This window comes from Bradysia coprophila, unplaced genomic scaffold (genome assembly GCF_014529535.1).
Source record: "Bradysia coprophila strain Holo2 unplaced genomic scaffold, BU_Bcop_v1 contig_350, whole genome shotgun sequence".
NCBI lineage: Eukaryota > Metazoa > Arthropoda > Insecta > Diptera > Sciaridae > Bradysia > Bradysia coprophila.
The window spans coordinates 10,524,473-10,547,928 of NW_023503608.1; the positions used below are offsets into that span (position 1 = coordinate 10,524,473).

General features: G+C 34.1%; 2 protein-coding genes across 2 annotated transcripts in view; both read right to left on the reverse strand.

Annotated features, from left to right (window-relative positions):
* Positions 1 to 23,456, reverse strand: part of LOC119080939 (Down syndrome cell adhesion molecule-like protein Dscam2) — an 83,536-nt gene that overhangs the window by 23,167 nt on the left and 36,913 nt on the right. The window contains 2 exon segments of the mRNA XM_037189562.1: positions 13,526 to 13,643; positions 15,418 to 15,567. Of these exon segments, the coding sequence (XP_037045457.1) occupies positions 13,526 to 13,643; positions 15,418 to 15,567 (268 nt within the window).
* Positions 4,008 to 4,942, reverse strand: LOC119080941 (mitochondrial cardiolipin hydrolase-like). Its single transcript, XM_037189568.1, has 3 exons — positions 4,533 to 4,942; positions 4,316 to 4,473; positions 4,008 to 4,255 (listed from the first exon to the last, which is right to left on the reverse strand). Exons 1-3 carry the CDS (start codon positions 4,930 to 4,932, stop codon positions 4,097 to 4,099), a joined length of 717 nt encoding a protein of 238 aa, XP_037045463.1. The 5' UTR covers positions 4,933 to 4,942; the 3' UTR covers positions 4,008 to 4,096.

The following is a 23,456-nucleotide window of genomic DNA, read 5'->3' on the forward strand; positions in this document are numbered from 1 at the left end:
TTTTGTTTTATGGACTGACTGGTGTGTGTGTGTGTGGATATATAAAACAAATATGGATGTGGAGCGATGGAAACATTTGTTTTATGGGAAAAAATACTTTTTTGTTTGAGTTAACATTGTTTGTTTCACGGAAAATCCCATATTTTTGACAGGTCCACAGGGGATTTTTCCCCAAAAATTTATGTACCTCAATTTAAAGGACCCCAAGTACAACGTTATAACATACAGGAAAAACATTCTTTCAAATTCATTACCATGTCCAACTTTATGTACCACAAGGTAGGTATGTAGAGATGCATAGAAATGTTTTGAACAGGAATTGCAACTTTTCCATAAAAGAAAAACATTTTCCGTATACTTTATGCAAGTATTTCTATTTGTTTTATGCAGAAACACAGTGTACAATTCAACGTAAAATATGAAGATGCCGATGTAAATTCTACAATAGAAATGTATGAAACAAATTCTGGATGTAAAAGTTATGCGGCTCTAGTTCAAACCAAAGTTTGTGTCGCTTACATTCCTGCGTTTAAATATTTTATTAGTCGAGTAGAAAAAGTATGGTAAGTGATCCTTCAGTCATGATTAAATGAAATGAGTCATTTGTGAATCGCAAATACAAAAGTCACTCGAGGGAAAATTGATAGTTTTTCCACAAATTTATTTTCATTTAATATCGTTGGATTTTGGCCTCGTATGCGGACGACGACGTGGTGTTTGCTATTAATTTTTAATGAAATTAAGCTACCAAAGGTTAATTAAAATGTCTGTTACAACGAATCTGCTGTATACTTTAAGGAACAGCTTAAGTAATCTGTTGTCGACAATAACGATAGAAGTAAGTACTGACCTTTGTCTTATAAACAACAAATTATATGCGACTAATCAGGTAGAAGAGTTTTCATCCAACAGTTTTACTTACGACAAATATGTTCGTTAATTTTTCTTCTTCTTTTTTGTTAATGAAATTGTGTATAATGATGGCATGATCAGAGCAAGATAAAATTCCACTACAAAAGGTTACGACTATGCGAATGTGCACGATATTATCAGAGGTATACTCATTCAATGCAAATTACGGGAAACATGATATATTTATGGGCGAAATTTCCATTAATTTCAAAAAGACCACAGCATCATTTGACGTTATACTGAAACTAATCACATGTTAATATACAACGGACTATTAAAGGGTACAGTAGATATTGTTATGTACAAAAGGAAATTCGGTACTGTTGCCTTTGCTGTTCGGACGACTTTATTATTGCGGGTTTCATGAATTTAATTTTCAAATTATATGAAGGGATATTCGGTATCAGTGACGTGTTTCCAGATCCAACAACAAAACATTTTACGTCAATATTTTCAGCACAGAATGTTTGTTTTGCATTCGGTTGAAATTCGGAAATTGTAAAATTTTCCCATAGCATATTAGGTAAAGTTTATTCGGGTGGTTGGACAACTAACACACCCAAGGAAAGTCAATTACAACTTTGAGCTTACATGTCGAGGTTTAAAGCGTTTTACATTTTGTGCTTAAAAGTTTTATGCCTAAGCCAGAATTAATAGAAAAAATAGAACCATTACTCGTTTTATAAAATATTATGTACTGTTTCCAACCATCCAGCAAGTGAACAACCTATGTGGTTACACTATAATGCAGCTTTTTATATTTTTTTGAGACTTTTGATCCACTTATATCCATCCATATACTGATTGCAGTTAACGCTTAAATCATGACCTATTTCTCTTCAATTCACTGCAGTCAGTCGCATATAATGTAACGTTTTGTAATCAATTGATGTCGATCCCAACATGAGTTCAATAATATTGACAAAGAAATCTGGTGGATTCAAATTGGCTACATTGCAGAATTTTCACATTTTATAACTCAAAATCAAAATTGAGCCAACGCTTCAAAGGAATACAGTAATAAAATGTGAAAACCGAGAATAATTCTATGTAAAATTTTGAGAATTTTCGTTTCTCATCAGCATCAACTAAAATAGACTAATCGATTCGCAAATTTAATATCACAATGTATTATGTGCTCAGATAGTCAGAAATCTTTCTTGTTTTTGAATTTTCAAAATGAAAGAGAGAAGCATTGTTCCCGGAACATAAAAGAAAATTTAATTGAAAATAGTTTGTGAAATTTACGATAGAAAAGTTCCCAAATCGCTGTTGGAATTCAACTGAAGGAATTAAATTGCTATTTACTTAGCTACAAAGAAAACCAATATCTGACCTCTGACCTCTGACCTACATACCGCCCGTAGATATAAACTGAATGCAAGGAATCATAATGATTTCATATTATTGTTTTTAATGTTTAAAACAAGTCACTCCTGTCTAACTACGTCTTTGACAACAAACGACATCAAAATCAATTTTTATTTTTTACCCTTGTCTAATACCAGACAGTAACCATTTTTGAGGAGTCCAAATATTCCTTCGAATTTCTCCCCGAATCATTTATTTATCGAGCTGAGAGCTGCTCTAAAATAAACAAAAAAAATAATATAAACCTCGGTAAGCATGTAGAGGCGCGGCGACTTATTTCAGTACTTCATTCTATGCGCTGCACTATTTTCGATAGACATAACTTCATTCGGGTAAAGTATCCATAAAATGTCATGACTGTGAAGTTGGCTCACAAAAAATATAGAGCGCTGAATATAGTTTCCACAGAGCATTTCACTGTAATAGGACAGGCTAGCTCATTTTGGTTTATAACCTGTCACATACGGCTATTCATCTGTTATCGATAATGACAAGAAATATAATGACAGCTCTGGGTAATATTGAAGTACAAGATTTGAAATCAACAAATTAATAGTATTTTCCATAAAAACATGACAAGTTATTAATAAATAATTTTTGGCAAAGCCGAGGTCAATAAACAATCAATAACGAGACTTTTCATTTTTATCTCGACGTGTGTACATGCTAAGGGCTACGAAAGTGGTATCGGGGAATCTGACACACGGTGCCAAAAGAACACACTTTTAAACTACATAAAAGGTGAACTCGCACACACAAGTTTATTGCGGCAAATGATTGTTAACCATGTCATCGACTTAATCACTCCTTTTACAAAATTTTGGTATTGAAAAATTGTGTGCGACTTCATCTTTTACGTAGTTGAAAAATTCATCTTTTACGTAGTTGAAAAATGCGTTGTTTTAGCACCGTGTGCAAATTACCCGACGCCACGAAAGTGGTGTTTGAAACGGTTTTCGATGCATGTAGCATGTAAAAAGCTAAATATTTTGGCTTGGATGAGAGCTGGATAACTCTCATTATGCTCCTTCCGTCAGCTTCACATTATTCAATATAAGTTTAACTTGCTTAAGCAAATATTTTGTTTCCGATTTCTTCCAATATAATTTTCTAAATTCGACTCGTAACTTATTTCAAATCCTAATTTCTTTCGAGGAACTGAAATCTGAAATAGCTTTATTATATCATACAAATGCCTGCCAGTAGCCTTGAGGCTGTTCGTGTTCGTAGTTCGCAGAATGTCCTAGTTAAATACAATAATATTTTCTATTTTGGCAAATATCTGAAGAGCAGCTATCTGCAGACCATGGTTATCAAAATGTTACCGTTGAGATTTATTTGTATTTCTAATTTTATCTGCTTCCAGGTGATTTGATTTATGTTTGAGATGGAGAGTTTTGTAAACATGTAGTCGGAGTTCACTCTATGGATTTTTTTTAATAATATTCGTAAAGAATCCTTATACATCATCACACAATGTTGTTCTACTTGCAAATTTTTATCAATTGAAAGAATGAAGAGAGCGACATACAATCGTAAAATCGAGTGTATAAATGGACACAAGGATTCATCGGAGTTTTTTTTCAGAAAGTCTTCACTCATTGTAAGAATTAAAATCCTTTAGAACACTTTAACTATATTTCAGTGATTTTCTGATCAGTGCCAAATGATGATCTTTCTCCAACTGTTCACCTCGCACATCAAATAGAGTGAAACGATAAAAAGAAATTACAAAATTGTTTATTTGTCAAACTTCAGATCAGTCAAATTGTATCATATTTGCGATCTATGATCAATCGTCTTAATTAATTTGTTAATTCCGCTGCTGATTAATTCCACCCTTAGATCCACTTTGTCTTCGAAAATCATCAACATTAGCATTGTTCCAAATTGCGTTGAATTCGTTGTGAAATTTCTCGACAAAGAATTTATCTGAAGTGATCCGAAGGTTCTCCCAATTTTGATCCATTGCCTGTGTGAGACACAAACGAGTTATTTGTTACCATCTGCTCAGTGTCTTAAGTATTCTTACTTGAAAAGTCCAATTCATAGAACCAGTCATTACGACACCATTACTTGGAATTCTTAGCGCTCCCGGAACTACAATTTTTTTCGTCGATTTGTCGGTGTCTATGAGACAGAATTTGTGGTGCATATGACCGTGTGTCTTTGGCTGTTTAACGGGAATACCTGAAGCGGAAGTCTCAGATTTTTTTTTTCAATAGCTAAACGCATCAATAGAAACTTACCGTTGATATGTAGCATTGTAATTTGACTTCCTGACGCATACTCTGTACTATAGTTTGCGATAATTTTCACCAACACTCCTCGTTGATGTGCACGTAACACCACTTCCCCCAGGCTTGCGCTTGTAAATATGTTCATGCAAACATATACGGAATATTGAGCACCATCAATCAAAGATTTCATTCGTTGGAATACATAGTTATAGCAATGCTCATTGTCACAATTGTTCTCTCGCTTACAACAGTCTGTACGTTTCATAAATAGCAACTCATCAATTTCACTATGCTTTTTTCTGTTTGCATGCTGTTTGTACAGCCACATAAGAAAAACAGTTCCTACCAATAATGCATTATACTTGAACAGATGCGAGGATAAATTGTTTACAGTCAACTTCTCCATCATGTTATCAGATGTTTACGAACACTCACTGAATCTTCTTCAGTTTTCGCGCAGCTGACGAACCATACTGGCTCAACCATATGGGATGGTGTTGGTTTTTTTTAAAGTCACGTCAAAACTAAATCTATCGTGCATGCGATTCTCAAAATGAGAGGTGAATAAATTTTATCGTTATAATCAAGGGTAAATATGAAAATTCTCATGGCAACATTTTCAGTTTTCTCCATAAATCAACACATTCTATTATATCAACGGTGTATATATAGATAGAGTGCGTATGTAGCTACGGGTATTGACAGTGCACGACAACAAAAATTTTGCTAACTCGCCTTAACGTTAACCTCAGACGGCAAGCATATGACCAGTATTGTTATCGGGTCTATTAATTCCATCGAGATCAAAGTATTTTTAATCTGTCGATTTCGAATCTTGTACTTCAATTTTTTTAACATGCATTTTACTATTATAAAGGACAATATCATTATTTTGTCATTATTTTTGTCGTCATTATCGATAACAGATGAATAGCGGTAAGGACAGGTTAATGTATGAATCATCATTTTTTTTTTATTTATAAACGATATGCGTACGCTTTCCTACACACGAGGATTCTGGTTATAACTCTGGTTGATTTTTCATCCTGCAAATATGTCTAAGCTTCTTCTGTTGTAAGTATATAAAACAATGTGGAACGAATAAACTGCAGAACGATAAGCACGTAAAAACTTTATTTGAGTAAAGTTTAGGCCTATGTCGTAATGCAGCTCTCTAGCAAACACATATGGCTAATTCCACTTAATTTGTGAATTTTCGAAATATTTTCACCAAATGAAAACCGATGCTGAAAGCTATTGACAAGACGCGTAGTTTGACACCAATATGAGGTCATTGGCATAACGTCTCGGGGAGATATGACCAAAAAGTGTTTGTTTGTATTCGACATTCCGAGATATTCTCAATAAATCTCAAATTATTTCTGTAAACTTGTTTCCCTGTAGAAACGAACGCTATAATGCCACAATTACACCAAATGACACGAAATTAAATTTTTAGAAAATTTTTGGTTCATTCTGCTTCGAAGTATGGTGAAATGACCTCGATCCAAACATTGCCAAAATTACATTTTTTCATATAAAAATTGAATCGGTGTCATTCGAAAGCTACATTATATTACTTCACGAGAAAAATAACTTTGGCTCGATCAGGTTTTTGTCACCATTTTTTTAAACGGTTTTGAGCCAAAGCAACATTTTCTGTGAGGCAACAACCACCAATTTCGAAAAAAAAAAAATTCTGGCTATTAATGACCACCGAAAAATATCACTTTTATAGACATATCTCACACAAATTTTGGGCTACCAATCTGATATTGGGCTTAAACTGCGCGTCTTGACCATAGCTTTCAAGGAAAATAAACAGTTAGATATCAGTTAGATAACAGATATCAATTTAAATTTGGTGAGAATATTTCGAAAAAGTCACAAACGTGTAACGCAACCAACCGCCGACTTCTTCGATCATACAAATCACACTTCGCAGGCTAAAAATTCCAATTCTTGTTGGCATGAAAGCACTGGGTCTCCTGAGTATTAGAAAATTAAAAGACTGATTTGTTACCGAAAAACATAGCCAACACAAGTCACTTTATTCCTCATAAATGCCGAAATTTGTAACGCAACTAACCCTGGAGCTACTCATATACATACATCCTGTTTACAAAATAAGAAGGTTCAAAATCGGACAGTGTTCGCTTGTAAATTTCATTACACTGTGTTCATACACTTCTAACATGCAGAAATTTGCAAGAGAACACTGTCCGATTTTAGGTCTCCGAATTTTGGAAACAAGGTGGATGCGGTTGTTTTGCTTAGTCACGTTTTTTTTACCAATTCCTTGTGAGTACACAGTACAGTTAACAAAGCTTATAGAAAAATGAAAATGTGAAATAAGTGCATTGTCAACCATTAACACAAGCCAAGTCATGTCATGGAGGGTTTGAGGCTAGACCATAAATTACTGGTTTCGCCCTTGTGGATCGATTATTATTTCACTTTATTGCACTATTAGCCAACATAATTTAGATTAAATATCTACCAGTAACAAGGTTGACGTCAGTCTGCTCAATCAACTTTAAATCAAATTTGATCGATAGTTTGGTCAAAACTTTTTTCATAATAGCGCACATCCGTTTTACGATTTAAAATAACCGTTTCAGTGAACCGTACATAGCAAATGATTTGGGTAATGTACTCACTCACTCCTTTCAAGATAAAATTGTACAAGTGGGTACCATTACACTTGGTGAAGTTGGTTATTAATTTTCATTTTTTTAATATTATTTTCCTATCAAATCATGGATATAATCGCAACATCCACTACTGCACTTATATACATATACATATTTCCATACAAGAACATTTTTCCAACACAAAACTCTGTATATAATGTTATATAACTAATGATGCGAAGTGGAAATGCGAAAGCAAAAACAAAACAAAAAGTTAATTTCCCACAGGGATTTCAAAAGAGATTATTTACGATTAGCTATGCAAATCTGGCCCAATTGAATTTGCATTTGGTGTAGATTTTATTTCGAATTCTTTCGCCATAAGATGGTTAAGGTGGATTTTTTTTGGAAATTATATTTTCCGACGTGTTGTAGTTGAGTGTAGGGACCGTTTTTGGAAAGGAAATTTGGGTGATCTCAGTATGTATATTTAAATTTTTGAACGTAGCAGTATCTTGAAAACCCGTGGGTAGATAGCTGGTTGTCAGAATATAACAAGCAGTTGATAGTCTTAACTCTTCGATAAACTGACAGAGCCTTGAGGCTACAATAAGGCCTGAGCTTATCCATTTCCATGAATGAATCCGTCAATTTTTTTAATTAAGTTGCAAATTTAATACACGAATTGTTCAAGCAAAATATTTACAGACCAACAGCTTGGATTCATTTGAAATATAAGTCAGCGTTCACCGGTTTTTACCCTAAAACCTTTATACGTATTTTGTGAATAAAAGAAAATGTTTCGTCAAAGTTAATTAAGATTCACCAAACGACATTTCGCTAATTCTGTTTTCTGCTCGTCTAATAAATTTAATTTTTTTTTACTGTTGCGTTGATTCAATTTTACGAGTACATTCATGATACATATGATATTCTGAGCAGTGAACATTACATTTACAACAGACAGTTACTATTTCGTGCACATAAAATCTGCATGACTGAACTTGCTTTGTAGTTCTGACTGACAAGAGAGACATTTTCACAAGTCGAGAAAAAAGAACTCAGATAACACCAACTAATGTATGTCTGTCACAGAGTACCGAACTCCAGTAAATGAAAACTAACTTTGTAGGTATTAATAACGAAATGTGCGATTTATTGAACCAACGTAAGTAACTTTGTTCTGGAGTACCACACATAGCACACACCGTACAACATTTTATATAATAACGTATAACGAACGCATTAGTGCTACATTAATCGCGTTTCCCGTATGATTGTGCAGAAGGTGTAAAGCTTTTATAATCACACCAACCACTCTCAATATTCTATTATTTTCTGAAGTTAAACTTTATACTCTGTAGCGAGTTAACACGATAGCATATTAGATTGAAGCGTTAAACATTAAGGCATTTGAAATTGCTACATTTTAAAATTTGGGTAAAATGTCGATGAGCATAAAACTCGTTGAGTTATGAGCAATAATTTAAACCTGAATTTAAATTTAATTTAGATCTCAATATGACAAGTAATTGTTGCTTATAACTACATAGCTAATAAATTGAAGAGTCACGCACCGATGACCAATTCACAGACAGACAGAATTGAATTAGCAGCCATTTTTGGGAAATTTGTCAACATTCGTGAGTGGCTCTGTGATTTAGAAATATTAGCAATTATGCCAGTGATGACGTTTTCATACGATATACTTTAAAACCAGTTATACTGTGGACCAGCGTCCGTACAAGGTATCAATCATTTGATGAGATTTTCAGTGCGCAGGAATATTTCTGGTAATTTTTCCACTTCAATGTAAAACTACACGTTCAGCCAGAAATAGAATTTCAATCACAACGCTATAATTTCCATAATGCTGATACATAGTAATAAAGTATCATTGGAAAATGGCTAAAAACATTTAAAATTGGGAATCGGATTATCGGTTATACATTCGGAATTTAACTGCAATATTTACGATCCAAAATTAAATTTTGAGAGGCAGGTATATAGTGATTGGGGATATTAGTATCAATTAATATTTATCGTTACTACTTATAGTGCTTTCGAAACTGGAGTTCGCAAACGAACGTGGAGGTGAATTGGTGGGGAAAATTAATTGAAATTGAATTAAATGAAAGGGATCTTAAAATCGAATCCAACCTCAAAGGATTATGTTTGTAAATAAAATATTCATCTCCGATTGATGATGAATCAGCGATTTTCGACTGTTAATTCCACTGAATTATCGCTTATAGACTAGGCATCGAAAAAAATATATATCACGGAAAGCGGAACTAACGTCAAAGGAGTGCATATATAGACTGTATAAAATGCATGGAAACATTTTGAATTGATTTAAAAATCTATTTTTAACGGGAAACTTCATATACGGAATATACCACACTGTGAATGTGCTCGTTCATGCGGTAACATTTCTTTTATTTTTTATTTTGATTAGATAATTGGCTCAGGCTGGTGGACAGAAAATTTCAAATTAGCGAAAATGATTTTCAATTCCATTTTCTCTACATGATCTTGCGTCAATATTTATGCAGTCAGTTGGAATTTTTTTTTGTTTACAGCTGTCACAAAGTCTTCAAGACGAATTGGGTTGATAAGTTTACGGAAGAGAGTATTGCACATCCGCAGTAGATCCTATACAAAAGTTAAAACCAATCGCTAACAGTTTCATCAAAGAAAATTAAAAAAAAATTATCATCTGTCAGTGCCGCACACAGTACTGGCTATGCTGGGATTTCGGGTAAATCCCAAAGGGCCTTTTACATTTTTATATCAAAAAAGGGACTTTTTAGAATTTAACAGGCCTGTCCCCGATTTTCTGTAAGGAGCTTTTGGTAGTTAGTGCGACCCTGCCAACTGCTGGTTCTTTTGCTGGCGACTGTAGGTATTTTAAACACTTCTTCGCATGCCAACTTTAGCTACAAACAACGCTTGAATTGTATACTTTTCAATGCAAAAGTGATTCAGACCAGGCATCAATAACGTTATAACCGAAATGATTTCTGTTACTCGAGTAACGAATGGGATGGCACCCTTGTACACTATCGATTAGAGACTAAAAAGGAACAACGTACCGTAGAGTGTCCCAAACTTGAATTTTTCCATACAAAAATGGACCCCCGACACACAGAGATCGATTAATTGTGTCTGTGAGTTTGAGTTTGTATTTTTTCAGTCAGTGATAAATTAACCGACATTAGTTCGTGATTTTGAATAACGTTATTCGAATAACCGAATTCAATTCGGTTCCTGAATAACGTTATTCGATTAACCGAATTGATTTCGTTTTCCGAATAACGTTATTCGAGTAACAGAAATCATTTCGGGTAATAATAACGTTATTGGGGATGCCTGATTCAGACGATTTCATTATAGCTAACCAATTACGGGAGTGTGTTTCTGGCTAGTAGTAATTTCGCGCCATATGGGCGCGAAATTACACTATTAAAGTAGGAATCTCGCGCCACGCGAAATTCCTACTTTATTAGTGTAATTTCGCGCCCATAAGGAATTTCTTGCTGGTAGGAATCTCGCAACGTCTCAGTTGCGATGCAGGCATCCTAACATTTTGTAAAAGGAAAATCCACTTTTTCTGAGTAAGGATACCGGTATCCTTGATGCAAAATATGTGTATCTCGGTTGGGATACCGGTATACTAACGTTTTGTAAAAGGAAAATCCACATAATACGTGTATCTCAGTTGGGATACCGGTATCCTAACGTTTTGTAAAAGGAAAATCCACACTTTCTATGTCGGTATACCGGTATCCTTGATACAAAATACGTGTATCTCAGTTGGGATACCGGTATCCTAACGTTTTGTAAAAGGAAAATTCACACTTGCTATGTCGAGATACCGGTATCCTTGATACAAAATACGTGTATCTCAGTTGGGATACCGGTATCCTAACGTTTTGTACAAGGAAAATCCACACTTTCTATGTCGGGATACCTGTATCGTTGATACAAAATACGTGTATCTCAGTTGGGTACCGGTATCCTAACGTTTTGTAAAAGGAAAATCCACACTTTCTATGTCGGTATACCGGTATCCTTGATACAAAATACGTGTATCTCAGTTGGGATACCGGTATCCTAACGTTTTGTAAAAGGAAAATCCACACTTTCTAAGGATACCGGTATCCCTGATGTAAAACTCTAGGGTGTTAGAATAAAATTCGCATCTCCTAAATTTATGTGCCTGATACTCAACTGAATCTACCGCCAATTTATCGCCAGGTACTCGTAAAAATTCTCTAAATCAAGTTAGCCAATGAAAAATGTATGGGCGCGAAATTCCACTATAATATGTGCAATCTCGCGCGGCGCGAAATTACTCGTTACCGTGTTTCTACATGGATATCATATAACCCTAGTATTGAAACTCTGTCTGTCTGAATCATTTTGAGATTTTCATTAGTTTCTATTTTTCATTAACTTTCCTATAAATTAATACAATGACAAATAGACTCGATTTTTACGCAGAATTCAAGGAAACCACCCTTTGAGCTTGAACTCACACGATCGTATAGCTTTCAATGATGATTAATTTGTATTATAAAGAGTATCATTTTGGCTCTTTAAATAGCAGAAAAATCTGTTTTGTACAAAATCGAACAAATCGAATGTTATTAAATACTAGCATCATCGTACATAGCTTTTCGTTGGTAAACAAAACTGATGATGAAACTGTTTGATTTATTTAACGAATCGGTCAGTTTAAATTGAATTTCAATTCCACTTTTGCTATGCATGCAAACTGAAAACACGACAGCGTTCGACATCCTTTGTTAATATTCGAAATTAAAATTCCAGTGTTTTTGAATGGCTAAAGCCCATTGTGTCAACAAAAATAAAATTATGTTTGTGCAGAGCTCACTGTTATTTTATGCTAAATATTTGTCCTAGAGCATGATATGTGTATATGTGCACATAAATACGGGTAAAGTTAATTCATAATATTTGAATTAAATATTTTCATGATTAGACCACAAAGCTGTTTTAATTCAAATTCCATCAAGCCCAAACCGTGTTGTTAATATATCGTTCGCAAAATACATATATATAACACAGAAATATAAAGTGAACTTTATTTTCATAACAAAGTTTCTTGTGGAAACACTCTCGAAATTAGTTATTAATTAAAAATGGTGAGCGAGGGTAGGAAATTGAACGTGACGACAATAAGTTGTCTATCAATTTTATTGCGCCACGTTCACAATTCTTTTTTGCACTCAAATATTTCTCGGCTACATTTTGATAGCAACAGAATGTTCTCGTCGCACGTTTTAAATCGATAAAGTAGATATATGCGGTACAAGTTGCTTGTTCCGGGGAAAAGTAATTAAAAAATGTTTGAACCTTACATTTTTTGCCCTAATTATTTGGCACGTAACTTAAAAAATCAATCTTTACTGAAATGGATTGCTATTTTACTCTGAAAATTGGAATCCTTAAACAAATTTCAATATGCGGTACTAGGGTTTTTCGGAACCTACTTCTGTGGACTCTTTCCTGTTCATTCATACGATCAAAAAAAAAACTGATGAGCGATCATACATTCTACCGTCCATTGAAACAGTCTTCAGGCGGTAGAATTTTCTTCGAAATATAGACTGGACCAATTTTTCTGTAAAACCTTGCAAGGACCTCAGTTCACAGTTTGAAGTACCTCAGACTTAAGAAAAATGATCAATCAACAATTTCAAGTCTTTATGGGCGTCATTTCACATTCATACACTTTAGTCCAACCGGGTAATTTCAGTTAAAATTGGAAAAATGTAAATAGAAACGAGAAATTTGAAAAAATTTTGAAAAAAATATTTCTTGGTATTTCCATCCATCCTCTAGTGGTAGATAGAAACTTCAATATATAATCATAACGTTGATCAATATTCCGTAACGTACTATTTTAATATTATGCTCATCCAGTAGCTTCGTATATTTATGATTATTAACTGAAAATATCAATCTCATATTCATCAAACAACATAACACTAAAACAAATAAGCAAAATATCGGGGCTAAAAGTCGTTTATGCATATGTTTCAATGGACGTTCAGTTTCATTATTATGGAAAAAAAAATGAAACCAAACTAAATTGGAAACGAATGCATAAATCATTTACAATTTCAGTATCTTTTATGAGACAGTGGCTCAGTCATATCGTTTTTTTTTAAGTTTCTAAAGAAACTTCATAAATTCCATTTATTGAGCGGTTTTTATTCTGTTTGAATTTTAAATTGATCAGTTACGAATGCAGCACTCCCAACATAATTTTTATTAATGACCAACGTCGGTCTTCTATCAACCATTATTTTTCATTAAAAAATATATATTTGCACTCACCTATATGTTGGTTTCGGTGATGAATAGGCAACACATGGAATAACCAGAACATCATCAATTCGAGACGTTAGTTGAAGAAGTTTGTCGTTCATAATTGGTGGCACAGGTTCTCTCATGTCTGAAATTTTTATATACGCTCGTTTATTAAAGTCCGTACATTAACTTCAAAAGTTCTGCAAAGTTAGTTGGAGGAGATCCGGTACGACAAATTTATCAGTCACTAAAAGTATGAAATGTATTATGAAGGATTTTGGGAGAACTGACGAAATGGAAATGTTTGGTCTAGCTCTCGTGCCTTACTATTAGCATATTTGTAAAAAAAAGACTAAAATAGTACATTTCGTACCTAGGACTAAAAATCTTTTTTAGCGTGTGAGAAGTTTCTAGACAGTGCCGAAGGCGAATACGATAGAAAAGACTTTTAGTCCGTGGTACGAATAGTATTTTTCATATCGGGTCCTAGGCATGAAAATTTATTTCACAACGCAGGCGAGAAATCAGTCATTTTCTCCCCTCCGCTGAAACTTCGGAAGCATTTGTTGTGAAAAACGTACTGTTTAACTCGGAAAGAAAAGTTGGAAATTGCATTTTCTTGGATAAATTGTGGCCAGAGCGTAACGATTTCCAACTTTTCTTCAATCGTTGAACAAATAACTATTTTAGGGCTCAGAGGCTCAGCATTAACTTAGGGCGGGAATTAAATTTGAAAAATTAATGCTGCTGGACATTGTGATGGAAACACCATCTAAGAGCTTTAGGTAACTTGTGGATCAGGCTTATAAGCCGTGATAAATGCTTAACCTTTGATGACAATAATTACAATCGCTAAACTTTTCCTAAAGAAGAAAAGATTGTCTACATTCTAATAGATTCGTAAGCTGTTAAAAGGAAAGAGTGAAGATAGTTCTGTACTACAAAATTCCACAACCTAATTTGTCCATTCTACCTTATACCATTTGATCAGCTCGGTTGCATAGTTATCGTTGTCACGCTTCCTTTTATAAATTAAAAAACGATTCGCTACTGGAATGTTTGTCGTGGCATATTAATTGCAATCGAAACGAACTAATTTGTCGCAAATTAGTTGCTTTATTGTTTATTGCTTGCCTTCATCACAACATCTCAATCAGCTTGACATACCATACTAATTTAATGAGAATTTGTTTGGTGACTAACAAGCAATTTTCTTTTTAATTTCAATTAAATAAACCGACCAACCATTCATCAATTTATTCATTTCAGTGGCTCATAGATAGAGTAAAGTAGCTTACTCCAATTTCAATTAAAACCATGAAATTTGATTACGACTTTACTACATTATATGAGTTACAACAAAATTGCCGCTTCGAGTTAATTAGAATTTCTTCTTGACAATTTGAAATATAATATTTCCTTATTTTAATGGCCCCAGGCAGTGTCTTCTCACCGAATCTTTTAACAGCGTTACACCCAGCTCCTTCAATCTTTCATTTTCTTCTTCCATGAAAATCGGTTAGATAAATAATGTTGTGTATGCTGTGTGTTGTTTGTAGCTCTCTGGATTTTTGTTGTAATAAACCGAGTGTATGTAAAATAAGTGAACAGTATACGATTGTAATGTTGTATACAAGCATTATTTATTGAAAATGATACATCAGAATCGTGTTTGAGTTGTAGCATCGTTTTCTCAAACTGGGGGTTTTTGTGGATGGGTTGAAAAATAGTTACACTCAATTTCCTATTCGCTTCTGCTTTTATATTGTTAGAATTACAATTTCAAAGTAATTTAATTTTGAATGAGATTATAAAACTGACTGACTGAATTGCATAAATCTACTGGAAAGAAACATTCGGATCGGAAACAGAGAATTTATTTTGGAATTTCACGGACTCTTGCTAGAAAATTCACTCACCAGTTAATTGAATGCGTCCAATATTATCGCTAACTACCGCTTCTTGGGTGAGTTGATGATGGGTGCGACACCGATAACTACGTTGTGCATCGGTACGTGTTACATTGATTATTAGTAGTTCTCCCGTAGGAAGCATGTGATATTTACCATCTGAAAGAAAAGTTAAGAAATTTTTAGCGATTTGAGCGGCATTATAACAGTTTATTCAATGTAGCCTTTTGTAGCCGACAAACGATATCATTAAATCTGTTGCTTCTATTGTTTGAGCCATCGCCCAATTTTTTAATACAAGTTCTTTTACTTCATTTGTAAGAGAACCTTACCTACAGGTCCTCATTTAATATTATCGTCCTTGTTGATAACAGATCTAAAGCCGTTTCTAAAAGAGATGATCCTGCATAATCGAATTTGTGGATTTATTCATTTTTTTTTGAATTTCATTTTCGTAATTTCACCGTACAGATTACTTTCAACGTACTTCAATCACTGTGACCATGATATTTACCGAACCGATTACAAGCTTTGAATGGATAGTGGAGCTTTGTTCTGCATTAGTTCAAGGATTTTTCCGAACTTTTTAAAAATGTTGAAGCATAAAAGTATTCATAAAAATGGTTGAATGATGCATGGGAAACGTTGTATGTGCTAGTGGTACACAGAATTTGTGAAATATTCTCGGGAAATTTAATCCGAAACGAAATGCTAAAGTTTATCTTGAAATGGCGAAGCGCTGTTGAGTATATTACAATTATTTCATAGAATTTTCCATCAAATAGATGAAATTACAAATTTTAATTAGATGAAATTCAATTATTGAATTTAAGTCAGGGTTCGAGGTTATATCAATTCAATATGTACTGGAGCCGGGGAATAGCTGGCATAATTTTGAAGTAGAATAGATAGCAAGGCTTTCATAAACTATTAAAAAAAATCCGTCAGCAAAGTTTTTACCGAACCTTTGGTAATATTGAAAAACTATTGGGTTTGGCCTTATCTCTGTACATAACATGATTCAGCTTACTAGTAATTTATTCATTGCCGTGTGTCTTTAACCAAACTTTAACGTTCGTTTACCACCAGGGTCAGTCGTCTACTAAAAGTACATAGGAGTCACATAAAAGTGTCTATGGTACAGCCTCATATACTTCACCGTACTCTCATATTGTCGCATGTTACGTTCAGGAACGAGAACATAAATCGAAATAGCCGAACAATAAAAAATACAAAAGAAAAAATGTGAAATTCAACATGGAAAAACATAAAACAAAACATAAATTACATAAAGAGAAAAACACATAGTACGATACGAGCAAACAAAAAAAAAGGCAAGGAAAACCATCACCACCCTGCTTAAACCTCTCCTACAAGGAATGATTTGTTCATGTGAAATCTTAATGTATATAATATGGTATAAGGGCATGTAAAAACACAACATTCGGAAGAGCTCACCATCCTCCGAGTCTGTATGGAATTTTCTGTGTTTGAATTATATTTATAAAACAAGTACATCACAGCGAGGGCAACATTATAACGAACTAAACAAAGGGATGAAAACAATGAGAAAAACTATGTGCTTGATGTTTTGCTATTTACGTTTTGTTTGCTGTGTATGTGGAGTGGCACTGCAGAGGTACAAAGCTGGTAAAGACATTCTGGGATGATAATTACTTTTCGACGTTTAGCAATATCACCATGAAAATACCTATTGTTCGTAAAAACCTGAACCCATTTGATTCGGCATTGTTTCTTGAAATTATTTTATTATCTTCGTTCGGCCGTTTATATTGTTGTGTACTTATGACAAACTTTATTATGCAGCGATAGTGTTTCAATGAGTTGAGCCAATAATTTTGTCGAATTAACAGAAAAATAAAGGAAGGCAACATGCGGATTCTTGGACACGACTTTAAGCAATGTTAAGTAACCTTTTTTTTATAAAGCGACAATGTTTAAAACTATTTTGTGTTCTTCTTTACTCGACGTTTATCTTCAAAGATGTACTTAAAAGCGTAATATAGTATTTCAGTAATTTTTCTTTGCTAAAAATGTAGGGTAAACGTACCAATCATTGGATAAAACGTTTATGAATGAAAGAAAAAAAAGGTGTCCGACGACTCATTCTTATCCGGTGATTGGTACGCTTACCCAAGAACCTACGTACAAAAAAAAACATTTTTTTTATTAAATAGAAAACATCTTTAGAACAGGTCCAGAATCAAAGAAGAAATACATTAAAATAGCTTCATCTCTGTAACCATTTTACTCTAAATAGCAAAAAAGAATTTAATTTATCCGTTCGAGCTAACTTATGGATCCGCTAAGCACTTGTCGGAACCTATGCAACTAGTTGAAAAATGGGACCGTTTTTGTCATGAGAAGAGAAGTGAGGATGTCAAATCAAGACTATGCTGATAAGGCATGGTGTGATAAATTTCACAACGTGTTACATACAGCTTCATAAATCTTACGTTCATCTATTTGCTTGTTTGAAGATCTTTCTGTGAAACTGGCAGACATTGCGATGTAAATATAATAATTAAGATGTTGGTCTTAAAGCCGTCTACTTGACAGTTTGAATTAAAACAATGCAAAAATCTAGACAATAAAAATATCACATAAACGGAGTGCTCAACGACGACTGTGAATTCAGACTTACAGGTAAGAAAAATACATGGAAATTGCCATTTTCCTAAGATCTATGGAAATTTCGCGCTAAAAATTCATTGACGCACCTCTACCGCAACTCATTAAAACTTTTTTTTTGTTCTGATGATCCGTTAACCCACAAATTGTATCCTCATGATGAATCATGTCTTGAATGAGTGTCATCTTCAACATTTTGTAGAAAAATCTGCACAAGAAACCTCTCTCAAATAAAAATATCGGAAACCTGCGAAACGTTTTTACCCGGAAAAAGTATTTTCCTCACAAAGAGGATGTTTCTTTTGGGTTTGTTTATTAGAGTAGACACTGTATTTTATACTAAGACCGTTTTACCAAAAATTCACTTTTTGGCATAGACAAGAAAGCCTTTAGATTGTCGATACCTCGAAAAACTAGAAGATTTTCAAAAAATCTTCCTGGGCAAAGCATAGAACATTTTTTTAAATATATTTTTTTTGGTCTTAAAATTTTCTTTAGACTTCGCTGAGTCGGATCAGCTAGGTCCAGAAGCTGGGATGGAAAATATTCAAAAATCGACCGACCCTAGTGTCTATTATACGATTTTATCACTGCTAAGTCACTCAAACGTCTATTTCCTATGTGTGTGTTTGTATAAGTGGACCTTCTGAAGCAAACTTAGATAAAGATTTGATTGACTTCAACTGGTATAGTTTTGTTCAGAAATAAAAATATAAATTTGGTAATACAGTACATTTCACAGATGCCTTCGCGAAAACTCGTTTTCAAACTCTGAAATTCCTTTGAGAAAAGAACGTAAAACTGCTGCCTTTGTATCTTTCCACATATTTTCATGGCTCTTAAAAGCAACAATCCAATGCTGATTGTAAAATTTTAGTATTAAAATTACTACAGCACAACGATACACTAAAAGTTGAAAGGCATAACATTGCTTGGATTACACTTTGTAATTTGAATAATATTTAAATCCGCAATTGATATGCTGTAGGTACTCCAGAGTTGTAGCGTTATAGTTTTTGTTACGTTGTTGCATTATAAATCTGATCCTTTGATTACGAATTGTACGTTTTTCCATTAAAATGCAACCGTCTTGATATTTCTTCATATTTGCAGAATTTAACATTTGGCTTTACTTGAGAACCAGTTCCATGCTGCTCGAACAAAGTTAATTTCTTCGTAATTTTGTTTTTGTCCCTAAAATAGACACATTTTCACCTTCCATAGAAATATTATCAGCATAAGTAGTCTATTACTACTTTTAATTTTGCTATTATCAGCAGAATGGAACTAAATCTATTACTTCTACATATAACGTTGAACCTGGTCACAGTTTTTTTTTTTCGTCCTTGTTGATAACAGGATGACCATACTTAACGTACTGAAAAAGTTTACTGCTACGTTTGCATTTGCCCATCAATCTTGCCACTATTGAGTTTCTATTAGCGGCTCACATTTTTACGATTAAAAGTTTTTACGATATGCGGCAAGCACAATGTGACCATTATAGTAAAATGACGGTGATATTTTTACGGAAGTCAATAAATGAGTTGAACCGATAAGTTCGTATCTCAAGCAACATAACATATTGGCATTCGTCCAAAATGATTCTATTAACAATACCGAGGAGCTAAGAAAATGAATTATCCGCAAAATTAAAAAGATTGCTGTATGTGACCGTTTGAATGCAAAAAATACAATCCAGCAATTATAAAAGAAGGTAAATAAATTGCTAGATGGGCGTTCGAATACAATTTTGGAATATAGGTGTATCTTAATCGAATCTATCTAATTTGAACAGTACATAACGAATTGCTATTTCTTGCTATGGAACTGCTATTTAATGATGACGACGACAGAATTTTTATTTTTTCGTTCTAAAAATAGTCTGAATTTGGATTGGTTGTAAATAAGCATAATTCTCACGAGTCTTGTTACTTATTATTACCTATTATTACTGAAAAATAAATTCGGTAAATTTCGGTAGTCTTTGGTAAATTTCAGAAAATTCGATAAACAACTCTACCAATAATAGGCCCTGTAACTTACTGTAATACAAAACATGAAATTCAGTTTATTGCGCAGGCACCTAGTGCAATTTTAAAGCATTTCTTCCGACTAACTTTTTTAGCGTGTTAGAGGTTTCCAGACAGAGCCAAAGGTCTGGAATCGAATACGCTAAAAAAGACTTTTAGTCCGTGGTACGAATAATATTTTTCATAATTGACGGATAGCGACGATAGCGTATTCGATTCGGCTCTGTCTGGAAACCTCTCACAAGCTAAAAAAGACTTTTAGTCCTAGGTACGAAATGCACAATTTTGTTCATTTTCTTTTATTAGCAAAAACAAAAGCCATTGACTTTTCATCAAATAACCGACAAACTCTCATCAGTCGAAATTAAACATTTGACCTGAATTGAAAATGCTAGTCTGAAAGTCAGCAAACCTAATGAATTAATTTGCTAAAAATATAAACGAAAATTAGTGAAACTTTTAGAGACAAAATTTTTGTAACAGGGAATTAATTTGAAAATATTATGCTCCAGCTAATTTTCATAATTAAACACGTAAAAGCTACTTATGTTTTTGATGATGTAAGTACGATAGCAACCTACTTCTACTTCTACTTTAGTCTTTTTTTATAAATAGAAGAAAGTCATTTCTAAATGACGTCCTATACATATTTTGCTTTTTTATTACGTCATCCTCAGCCCAGGTTCAACAACACTATCTATGAATTAAAGTAAGTAGTTGTCGATTGAGAAATGTAGTTTAATATTAACCTTTCACAAAAGTCAAGGGTATTATTGCACAACGATTAAATCTGTTACTTCATTTGTTTTGATAAATGTAATGTGTGATTACGAAATCTTGACTTTACGTTTTGCTCTATAACAGGTTGGACATCGGTTGAAGATCTTCATTCATTGTTGAATCGTTGTTAATAACAGATGTTTACAAAATGACATGTCATTGAATACGTCAATCTTGTCTAATTGCGTTCGGTATTACTAGCCACTAGGGTAGGAATCATGGAATTAAAATGCAAATCCGTCTAAATGAAGAGTCGAAACTCAGTAGATAAACACTAGATCTGATCGCAAGCCGAGTACAGTTGATAAAAGACGGAAAGAGAGATTCGGTAGAATACCAGGACTTGAAAAGAAAATCAACAAAGCAATGAAATCAGATCTAAGAAAATATAATGTCCAACTTGCTCAAAGCACAATTGAAACTAACTGGAACAAGAAGGTCCTTCGCTCAAAAATGACGAACGCAAAGAAAGAAATTTTCAAATTACCATACTGAAGATAGACCAATAATAAGAAACGAAGGATCAGAAGATCTGCCTCACATAACTATTGACGAAGTACAGGCTGCAGTAGCCGAAATGAAAAACAAAAAGTCTCCCTCCCGGTGAAGATGGTGGTCCAGTGGAAGCCATTAAAGTAGGTGGCGACTCATTATTGGGTGCAATAACGACTTTGTTTAATCAATGTCTCCAATGGGAAGAAGTACCAGAAGCATGGGAAAATGCTGTATTGCTGCATAAAAAAGGAAACATAACAAAGTTGGAAAACTATCGACAAATAAGTCTCTTATCAACACTGTACAAGTTGTTCATGAAAATCGTTACGAGAGGAACACCAAGAAGCTCGACTTCTACCAATCTGTTGAACAAGCTGCATTTAGATCAGGATTCAGCACAAACGACCACTTACATGTGATGAGAACGATAATCGAGAAATGCAATGAATACAAGATTGCTGTGGTCTTGATATTCATAGACTTTGAAAAAGCTTTTGATTCAGTGGAAATATGGTCGATATTGGACTCATTAGACGAGTGCAGAATAGACTCAAGGTACTCCAAAACAATTCGATACGTCTACAAAAACGCTACGTCGCGTATAGAACTCCATAAAAGCACGGAAAAATTAAGAATTGGCAGAGGTGTACGACAAGGTGACACCATATCACCTAAGTTATTCACATCGATTCTGGAGAGTATTTTTAAGAAATTAGACTGGAGTGAAATGGGTATCAACATAAATGGAGATTACCTGAGTAATCTCCGTTTCGCAGATGACATCTCCCTGATGACAGCTGATCTAGATCAGGCGCAAATTATGTTACAATAGTTGAATGAGGAGTCAAACAAAGTCGGTCTCAAGATGAATTTGTCGAAAACGAAAATCATGACAAACATTGACTATGATAGAGACATTAAAATTGGTGATACTGTCATTGAACGAGTCGACAGTTACGTGTACCTAGGTCACAAATTGAAGTTGGTTCTGGACAACCAAACTGAAGAAATAAAACGTTGAATTGGTCTTGCATGGGCAACGTTCGGAAAAATCAGGCTAATTTTCAAAAGCAAAATGAACAATAGTCTGAAACGTAAAGTGTTCGATACGTGTGTCCTTCCTGTGCTCACATATGGAGCGGAAACGTTAACGTTAACAAAAGCTTCCGAAAATAAACTAAGAGTGGCACAAAGAGCCATGTAACGGAGTATGCTTGGAATTACGCTCAGAGATAGAATGACAAGTCAATGGATTCGACAACAAACAAAAGTCGTCGATGTCATGGAAAGAATAGCATCTTTAAAGTGGAGCTGGGCGGGACATATTGCAAGAAGGGCGGACGAACGCTGGACCAAAAAGATCATGAAGTGGAGACCACCTAAAACAAGACCTTGAGGTAGACCACCAGAGAGATGGAATAATAGTATAAAACGAATTACATGCGCAAATTGGCAACAAGTGGAAGAAACAATGGAAGACAATTGTGTGGAGGCCTACGTCCAGCAGTGGATAGAAACAGGCTGAAAAAGAAGGAGAAGAAGAAGGGTAGGCCGATATTTTTGAATTGACCCAAAGGATTAATAGTATTTTACATGACTAGGGATAAAAAGATGAAAAGTAGAGCTTTCGTGTGAATTTTGTTTATCCGAGGCGAAGCCGATGTCAAAAAAACACACGAAAACGAGACTTTTCATTTTTATCCCAAGTTGTGTAATGGATTTTACATGCTGAGGGCGTCAAGCATGAAAAGTACGGTTTTCGACGCATGTAGTTTGTAAATAAAATATAAATCATTATAATTGAGAAAATAGTTTTTAAGTTGTCCATATCATCATCCACATTATACCTTTATATAATCCGACTCTGTTGTAATCTGAATCTCATTTGTTTTAAATGTTGTGTAGCAATTCAACTGCAAACTCGTGAAAACAAATAACTTATTTTGAAAGGTTCATTTTTTTCCGTTCGCTATTGAACGTTTTTGAAAATAAGTAGTAATAATGGTCCTGGTCCATACACATTGTCGGAGAGCAATGAGAGTTTCTATGAGTTGACTCATTCAACAAATTCTGGCAAACCAACCAAAA

Excerpts from the sequence above, each read along its gene's own strand:
- LOC119080941 (XM_037189568.1), bottom strand. The coding sequence starts at position 4,932 with ATGATGGAGAAGTTGACTGTAAACAATTTATCCTCGCATCTGTTCAAG. Across the intron at positions 4,474-4,532 it reads TACAATGCTACATATCAACG|GTATTCCCGTTAAACAGCCA; the intron begins GTAAGTTTCTAT and ends CTTCCGCTTCAG. Across the intron at positions 4,256-4,315 it reads CTATGAATTGGACTTTTCAA|GCAATGGATCAAAATTGGGA; the intron begins GTAAGAATACTT and ends TGTCTCACACAG.